We start from the raw sequence: 10,074 nt of genomic DNA on the forward strand, positions 1-10,074 counted from the left end.
TTAGAAAGCAGAAAGTAACACACCATTGTAAAGCAATTATACTCCAATAAAAATGAAAAAGAAAAACTTTCATTTTGTGATATTTCATTATTAGTGTATAGAAATGCAACAGATTTCTGTATGTTAATCTTGGATCCTGAACGTTTGCTTAATTCATTCATTAGTCCTAATAGTTTTTGGGTGGAGGCTTTAGAACTTTCTATAAAAAGTATCATGTCATCCGCAAAGAGTAACGGTTTTACCTTGTCCTTTCCAGTGTGGGTAACTTTTATTTCTTTTTTCATCTGATTGCTGTGGTTAGGACTTCCAATACTATGTTAAATATAAGTGGTGAGAGTGGGCATCCTTACCTTGTTCCTGAATTTAGTGGAAAGTCTTTCAGCTTTTCGCCATTCACTATGATGTTGGCTGTGGGTTTGTCATAAATGCCCTTATCATGTTGGGACATGTTCCCTCTATACACACTTTGTTTAGAGTTGTTGTCATGAATGGATGTTCAATTGTGTCAAAATAGTTTCCTGCGTCTATTGAGATAATCATGTGATTTTTATCTTTCATTTTGTTGATGTGGTGTCTCACACTGATTGATTTGCAAATGTTGAATCATCCTTGTGACCCTGGAGTAAATCCTACGTGATTTATGGTGTATGGTCCTTTTGATATATTGTTGGATTTGTTTTGCTAATATTTTGTCCAGGACCTTTTCATTTGTATTAATTGAAGATATTGCCCTCTCATTTCCTTTTTCTGTAGTGTCTTTGTCTGGCTTTGGTGTCAGGGTATTGGTGGCCTTGTTGCATTCTTATTTTATGATGTCTTTGAAATGCCATGTGTTATCATTTCAACAAAGCAACAACATATACAATTCATTTAACACGTTTATCTTTCTAAGTCAGAAATGCAGTAGCAAAATGGAGGTAACAACAAGTTATTAACTATTTTTATTAATTAAGTTTTACATTATTTTCTCTGTTTTTGAAATGCAGTTTATCACTTCAACATGTAAGCAATAAGAAAAAATAATTGTAAAAAAATTTTTACTGAGTCTTTAAAATGTGTGTGTTATCATTTCAACAAGGAAACAATGTAAACAACATTCATTACTTTTACATTCTTCTTTCTTACTAAGTCTTTAAACTACAATCTGTTTTCATTTCAACAAGGAAACACTATACACAAAATACTAATTATTTTTTCCATTATTTTCTGTTATCGTTGACATTTTCTATGTTACCATTTCAACATATAAACAGTAGGAACAACCTATTAATTAACTTTATTTTCTCTCAATTAGTCTTTGGAATGCAATGTTTTATCAGGTTGATATGTAAACATATAAACACGTACTTATTATAACATTTTTCTTACTAAGTCTTTGAAATACAATGCTATCATTCTAACACATAAGTATATAAAGAATTTAATTTACATTCTTTTATCTTTACTGTCTTTGATATGGAGTATGTTATCATTTCATCATGTAAATAATACATGTAAATTATCAATTAGTTATTCTACATCCTTTGTTTCTTACTAACTCTTGGATACACAGAGTGCATTCAACACCTAGGGTACATCACATTTGAGATTAGCCAAATTTCTAGAGTTCAGAAGCCACATATGGTTAGTGGGCACCATACTGAGCAGTGCAACTCTAGTGGAGGGGCAGAGGGAGCAAATACATATGCAACAATGTGTACCATGAAGGAAATATACGTGGTACCTTAAGCAAAAGCAGCCGCAGAATAAATCTACTTAAATGGGGAAGTAAGAGAAAACCTATCTGAGGAGGTAGCATTTAAGCCATGACCTGAGGCCTGAGAAGCTACCCAACAGCATAAAAAGGCCAATATCATTTGAGCAGATTATGTGAGGGGAAAAAGTGAGAAAAATACTGTGTTATGGGGGAAAAAATAATTTCCCAAGTCTTCCAAGAAAGAGTAGAGAAACTGATAAATCATAGGAATGTCTACACTCTGAGTGACATCAGGGACTTTATCTTTCTTAGCACCTGGAAAAGTACCTAAATCATAACAGATACTTGGTGAATGTGTGTGGAATAAGGAATAACTGAGCCAGGGGTCTGAGACCTGGGAAATCAGGCAGCAATATGCTGATGAAGATACCAGTAGGTAGTGGGCATAGTTTGTTTCCTTTTAGTTGCATACGGTTTCTCATAAGCCACCTGAGGTAATCAGAAACACAAGAAGTTTGCAGGTCCCTAGAGGGTAAAATTATTCAACAACTACCACCTCTAGGAAGAGTTTCAATTTATCTGACTTGTGTCAAGTGCCCATAAATGGATAAGTGAACCAATCAGTGTGGATAAGGAAATGATGTACCATGACTGGGTCAGCTTACGTCACATACCCAACACTGTGGATAGTAACCAGAAAATGTAGAGGGCAGTGGGCAAGAGAGCCAGTGGACATTTCAAATTCCTCTATTTCCTTTTTAAAGTTCCTCTTTTATAGAGATCAGTTTACATATCCAGCGTTCCTAACCCCAGTTTCCTAGAACAGTAGAACTTTATATATGTGTCTCTACAAACTTGGGTTTCAGGCAAAAAAAAAAAAAAAAAAGTGACCGCTTTCATGGCCACACATCAGTGTTGAAACACCTCCCTGTGCTGTGGAAATCACTCTGAACAACTGACCCATTTCATGTCGGTCCGCTGTGCCCCGTGCAGCATCGCCTCCAACTGAGCCTGAACTTCAGCAAGTTTCTGTCGGTCCAAACTGTCATGAAAAGTCCATTCCTCGTAGCAATGGACAGGGACAGGATAAATCACATACTTCAGCTTCATCAAGGATGTCAAGTGCTGCAGAAGGCTCTTGAGCACAGGCATTGTAATGGGATTGAAGGCAAAGCTAAGGACATGGAGGTGGGTACAGTGGCTCAGGGCTGGGAGGACGGCAGAGAGAGTAGAATCAGTTATCATACAATTGTTTATCTCCAGATGTTGCAGGGTGCTTGAGACCTTCTCCAGCAGAGTCTGGAAGGGCTCATAAACCTCTGAGAAGATGTGGTTGTTACTGAGACTCAGTTCCCTTAGGTGGGTGGCCTGAGAGCTCTGGGACAGGACAGTGACATCTCTGTGAGAAAGGTGACAGTAAGGCAGATACAGTGAATCCAACTGAGGTGGCACAACTCTATAGAGAGAAAAATGTAAGGTTATTTCAGAAGAATGAGAGCAATAAGCCCCAAATTTTAGGTACCTAAGGCTCTAGAATAAACTACTGTGTTCATGGTTTGCAATAAGTGGTTAACAATGTGGACTTTGGGATCAGACTTTATAGATTTGTGACCCTGAGAAAGTTACTTTACCACTCTGAGGTACAGGGTTTTAATCTTGAAAACGTGCACAGCAGTCATTATTATACAGAACTGCGGGAAAGATTAAGTGAAGAAATTGCATGCACTTAGTATATACGACATAATCAGTGTTGGATCTGATTCACTTATTTGGCGAGGATGGGTCTGGGAAAGCAGCCAACTGAGGGTTTCCTTTGACTAGTACCCAGATGACAAGCTCTCCATTCAGGGTGTAAGCATGGGGGAAAATACAGGAGCAAAATTATCTGGCAGTGTTAACTATTGGGGCCCATCCATGGGCATGTGCATTAGTCCCATAGCTTAATGCTTCTCCATCTGAATGCCTCCCCTTCCTCTCTAGAGAGCTGTAAAGTCCAACAGGAGAAGGACTGAGTCTTTTTCACCAATATATTTACAGACTTCTTTTAGGATCTGCCCACGGTCGCTGAATGAATGAATGAATGAATGAGCACAGCTTCCTTTTCTAACCTCATCTGCTGCTCAACATAAGGTACCCCTCTCTCCCCCGGCTATGTTCAAACTCCCAGCAGTGCCTATGCTGAGGCAAAGAGAGAAATGGGTTACAAGGAGCATATGAAGATCCAAGCATGGTCTCTTCTGTGTTAACAATGGGGTGATCAGGGAACCCAGGTTCCTCCCCACCCCCTCACCTGAGCAGTTTGTGCAGTTGATCTGTGAGGCAGAAGAAAGACAAGCTGAGCTCCTGGAGATTGTCCAACCGACCAAGGCAGAGGAGAAAAGATCTGAAGTTCCTTCTATTATAAGTTTTAAAGGGGATGTTACACAGAGTAAGGCTGTTCAGGTGGATCACCTGAGCCAAAAGGGTGACGACTTCACTCAGATTAGCCTGATCAATTTCCAGGTTCTCAATGCACCCCAGATCCAGAAACTGCAGGATACTTTTGTGCCCAGACATTCTATCGATTTGCAAATCTCTGCAGCAGACGTGCAAGGACCCAACATTCTGCTGAATCTTACTACAAAGGAAAGAGAGGAATTGCTCTGTTCTCAAGGTACTATTGAGGGAAATATCCACTAGTAATTCCATGGGTTCCTGAGCTGACTGAGGCTCAGACCCGGAATTACCAATCCCAAGGCACCTGACTCTATGCTGAGCTCCTTCTATCTTAAGGATAGAGTGCTGAGAGTAAACGCATGACTTAAAACAGAAAGGGAATGCGGTCCCAATCTCAGAGCATATTGTCTTACAGACCAGATCACGCCTTAAATCTAGGATCCTCAGTTTGGGCCCCCTGTAAGGAAAGGAAGAGACAGAACACATGAGAGATAGCTGATTTTAATATAACCCAGCAAGATCAATGATGAGAAGCAGGGACAGAACACTTTAACCCTGGTTTTCACTTCATTGCCATTCACCAAGAAGTTCTTTCCACACAAATGCAGCGTCTTTCATCCTTTCCCCACCCCCTCCTTCACCTCCGGTCTTTCCCTGTCTCAATGCCCATATTCCACTTCTGTGTAATTGCACTCAAATCCATTCATAGTATCCTCAAACACCTCTATTCTATAATCAACTCTATAAGGCAATAGAGTCCCCAAGGACCGACAGCTCTGCAAAGACTGCAGTATTCACCACTGGCTACTGTTGGGAGACCGTTAGGTATTCCCGTGCCCCAGGCTACAGCATACACTCCTGCTGACTCCCAGTGTCTCTACTCGTCATAGTCTTACCAAGAGGAAGAGTTCTGGGCAGGGAGGATCTGCAGACCATCAATCATGGCTTCCAAGATGTCATAGTATGATTCCCGTGTGTTCAATGACCCAATATGGAGACAGCGAAAAGGCCAAACCGTCACCATTGCCTTTAGGATCGTCTTATGCCCACTGGAGAAGGCAGCGTTGAACAATGGAACAAAGAGGTCTCTTGGGATTTCGTCCAGGGCATGGATAGCTGCAGGCTCATTATTCAGCAGACTCTTTGCAGCAAGCTCAAGGAGGGTGACTGTGGTCTTTTGGTCCATCTTCGAAAACCTGTTTCAGAGTGGAGAATTTTTAGAAATCCTGAGAAGGTATCTATAGTCACTTGTTTGCTTCCAGGGTTAGCTGTGGACAAAATATTTATTGAATAAGTATGTGGTGAACCATAGGGCCAACTCAAGTGACCACTACTATAGGAATAGAATGAAAATGGACTTGTGTGCACACACGCATGCACACACACACACACACATACACACAGACACACACTTCCATGAGATAAAATGCCATTAGAAATCAGAGGTAAATTAGCAGAAGACAATGCTGACCACCTAGCTGCCTTCCTCAAATTATTTCCTCCTGAGGAGCTTCAAGATGGCAGAAGAGTAAGAAGTGGAGATCACCTTCCTGCCCACAAATACATCAGAAATACATCTACATGTGGAACAACTCCTACAGAACACCTACTGAATGCTGCCAGAAGTCCTCAGACCTCCCAAAAGGCAACAAACTCCCCAAGGACCTGGGTACGGTAAAAGAAAAAAGAAAAAACAGAGACAAAAGGATAGGGACGGGACCTGCACCAGTAGGAGGGAGCTGTGAAGAAGGAAAGGTTTCCACACACTAGGAAGCCTCTTCGTGGGCGGAGACTGCAGGTGGCGGAGGGGGGAAGCTTTGGAGCCACGGAGGAGAGCGCAGCAACAGGGGTGTGGAGGGCAAAGCAGAGAGATTCCTGCACAGGGGATCAGTGCTGACCAGCACTCACCAGCCTGAGAGGTTTGTCTGGTCACCCGCCGGGGTGAGCGGAGCCTGGGACTTGAGGCTCGGGCTTCAGAGGTCAGATACCAGGGAAAAGACTGGGGTTGGCTACATGAACACAGCCTGAAGGGGGCTAGTGTGCCACGGCTAGCAGAGAGGGACTCCAGGAAAAAGTCTGGAGCTGCCAAAGAGACAAGAGACTTTTTCTTGCCTCTCTGTTTCCTGGTGCACCAGGAGAGGGGATTAAGAGTGCTGCTTAAAGGAGCTCCAGAGAAGGATGCGAGGAAATAGTTAATCAAGTGCAGGAAGTACAGAGAGTCCCATACAGGATAAATCCAAGGAGAAACACGCCAAAACACATATTAATCAAACTATCAAAAATTAAACACAAAGAACAAATATTAAAAGCAGCAAGGGAAAAATGACAAGTAACACATAAGGGAATCCCCATAAGATAAACAGCTGATCTTCCAGCAGAAACTCTGCAAGCCAGAAGGAACTGGCAGGACATATTTAAAGTGATGAAAGAGAAAAACCTACAACCAAGATTACTCTACCCAACAAGGATCTCATTCAGATGTGAAGGAGAAATTAAAAGCTTTACAGACAAGCAAAATCTAAGAGAATTCAGCACCACCAAACCAGCTTTACAACAAATGCTAAAGGAACTTCTCTGGGCAAGAAACACAAGAGAAGGAAAAGACCTACAATTAAAAAAAACCCAAAACAATTAACAAAATGGTAACAGGAACATACATATCGATAATTACCTTAAATGTAAATGGATTAAATGCTCCAACCAAAAGGCATAGATTGGCTGAATGGATGTAAAAACAAGACCCATATATATGCTGTCTACAAGAGACCCTCTTCAGACCTAGGGACACATACAGACTGAGAGTGAGAGGATGGAAAAAGATACTCCATGCAAATGTAAATCAAAAGAAAGCTGGAGTAGCAATTCTCATATCAGACAAAATAGACTTTAAAACAGACTATTACAAGAGACAAAGAAGGACACCACATAATGATCAAGGGATCTATCCAAGAAGAAGATATAACAATTGTAAATATTTACGCACCCAACATAGGAGCACCTCACTACATAAGTCAAATACTAACAGCCATAAAAGGGGAAATCAACAGTAACCCAATCATAGTAGGGGACTTTAACACCCCACTTTCACCAATAGACAGGTCATCCGAAATGAAAATAAATAAAGAAAAACACGCTTTAAATGATACATTAAACAAGATGGACTTAATTGATATTTATAGGACATCCCATCCCAAAACAACAGAATACACATTCTTCTCAAGTGCTCAAGGAACATTCTCCAGGATAGATCATATCTTGGGTCACAAATCAAGCCTTGGTAAATTTAAGAAATTTAAAATCGTATCAAGTATCTTTTCTGACCACAATGCTATGAGACTAGATAGCAGTTACAGAAAAAAATGTGTAAGAAATACAAACACATGGAGGCTAAACAATACACTACTAAATAACCAAGAGATCACTGAAGAAATCAAAGAGGAAATCAAAAAATACCTAGAAACAAATGACAATGGAGACACGACGACCCAAACCTATGGGATGCAGCATAAGCAGTTCTAGGAGGGAAGCTTATAGCAATACAATCCTACCTCAAGAAACAAGAAACATCTCAAATAAACAACCTAACCTTACACATAAAGCAACAGAAAAAGAACAAAAAAACCCCCCACACTTAGCAGAAGGAAATAAATCATAAAAATCAGATCAGAAATAAATGAAAAAGAAATGAAGGAAACGATAGCAAAGATCAATGAAACTAAAAGCTAGTTCTTTGAGAAGATAAACAAAATTGATAAACCATTAGCCAGACCCATCAAGAAAAAAAGGGAGAAGACTCAAATCAATAGAATTAGAAATGAAAAAGGAGAAGTAACAACTGACACTGCAGAAATACAAAGGATCATCAGAGATTACTACAAGCAACTCTATGCCAATAAAATGGACAACCTGGAAGAAATGGACAAATTCTTAGAAATGCACAGCGTTCCGAGACTGAACCAGGAAGAAATAGAAAATATGAACAAACCAATCACAAGCACTGAAATTGAAACTGTGATTAAAAATCTTCCAACAAACAAAAACCCAGGACCAGATGGATTCCCAGGCAAATTATATCAAACATTTAGAGAAGAGCTAACACCTATCTGTCTCAAACTCTTCCAAAATATAGCAGCAGGAGGAACACTCCCACACTCATTCTACGAGGCCACCATCACTCTGATACTAAAACCAGACAAAGATGTCACAAAGAAAGAAAAATACAGGCCAATATCACTGATGAACATAGATGAAAAATCCTCAAGAAAATCCTAGCAAACAGAATCCAACAGCACATTAAAAGGATCATACACCATGATCAAGTGGGGTTTATCCCAGGAATGCAAAGATTGTTCAGTATATGCAAATTAGTCAACGTGATACACCATATTAAAAAACTGAAAGAGAAAAGCCATATGATCATCTCAATAGATGCAGGGAAAGCTTTCGAGAAAATTCAACACCTATTTATGAAAAAAACCCTCCAGAAAGTAGGCATAGAAGGAACTTTCCTCAACATAACAAAGGCCATATATGACAAATCCACAGCCAACATCATCCTCAATGGTGAAAAACTGAAACCATTTCCACTAAGATCCGGAACAAGACAAGATTGCCCACTCACACCACTATTATTCAACATAGCTTTGGAAGTTTTAGCTACAGCAATCAGAGAAGAAAAAGAAATAAAAGGAATTCAAATTGGAAAAGAAGAAGTAAAGCTGTCACTGTTTGCAGATGACATGATACTATACATAGAGAATCCTAAAGATGCTACCAGAAAACTACTAGAGCTAATCAATGAATTTGATAAACTATCAGGATACAAAATGAATGCACAGAAATCTCTGGCATTCCTATACACTAATGATGAAAAATCTGAAAGAGAAATTAATGAAACACTCCTATTTACCATTGCCACAAAAAGAATAAAATATCTAGGAATAAACCTACCTAAGGAGACAAAAGACCTGTATGCAGAAAATTATAAGACACTGATGAAAGAAATTAAAGATGATACAAATAGATGGAGAAATATACCATGTTCTTGGATTGGAAGAATCAGCATTGTGGAAATGACTCTACTACCCAAAGCAATGTACAGACTCAATGCAATCCCTATCAAACTACCACTGGTATTTTTCACAGAACTAGAACAAAAAACTTCACAATTTGTATGGGAACACAAATGACACCGAAGAGCCAAAGCAATCTTGAGAACGAAAATTGGAGCTGGAGGAATCAGGCTCCCTGACTTCAGACTATTCTACAAAGCTACAGTAATCAAGACAGTATGGTACTGGCACAAAAACAGAAAGATAGATCAATGGAACAGGATAGCAGCCCCAGAGATAAACCCATGCACGTATGGTCACCTTATCTTTGATAAAGGAGGCAGGAATGTACAGTGGAGAAAGGACAGCCTCTTCAATAAGTGGTGCTGGGAAAACTGTACAGGTACATGTAAAAGTATGAGATTAGATCACTCCCTAACACCATACACAAAAATAAGCTCAAAATGGATTAAAGACCTAAATGTAAGGCCAGAAAGTATCAAACTCTTAGAGGAAAACATAGGCAGGACACTCTATGACATAAATCACAGCAAGACCCTTTTTGACCCACCTCCAAGAGAAATGGAAATAAAAACAAAAATAAACAAATGGGACCTAATGAAACTTCAAAGCTTTTGCACAGCAAAGGAAACCATGAACAAGACCAAAAGACAACTCTCAGAATGGGAGAAAATATTTGCAATTGAAGCAACTGACAAAGGATTAATCTCCAAACTTTATAAGCAGCTCATGCAGCTCAATAACAAAAGAACAAACAACCCAATCCAAAAATGGGCAGAAGACCTAAATAGACATTTCTCCAAAGAAGATATACAGATTGCCAACAAACATATGAAAGAATGTTCAACATCATTAATCATTAGAGAAATG

The 10,074-nt window shown here is 39.7% G+C and overlaps 1 protein-coding gene across 1 annotated transcript; it reads right to left on the reverse strand.

Moving 5' to 3' along the window:
- Positions 1-2,638: 2,638 nt before the first annotated feature.
- LOC136142199 (melanoma antigen preferentially expressed in tumors-like) lies at positions 2,639-5,318 on the reverse strand. Its single transcript, XM_065900225.1, has 3 exons — positions 5,029-5,318; positions 3,987-4,313; positions 2,639-3,152 (listed from the first exon to the last, which is right to left on the reverse strand). Exons 1-3 carry the CDS (start codon positions 5,316-5,318, stop codon positions 2,639-2,641), a joined length of 1,131 nt encoding a protein of 376 aa, XP_065756297.1.
- Positions 5,319-10,074: the final 4,756 nt, after the last annotated feature.

This window comes from Phocoena phocoena, chromosome X (assembly GCF_963924675.1).
Source record: "Phocoena phocoena chromosome X, mPhoPho1.1, whole genome shotgun sequence".
NCBI lineage: Eukaryota > Metazoa > Chordata > Mammalia > Artiodactyla > Phocoenidae > Phocoena > Phocoena phocoena.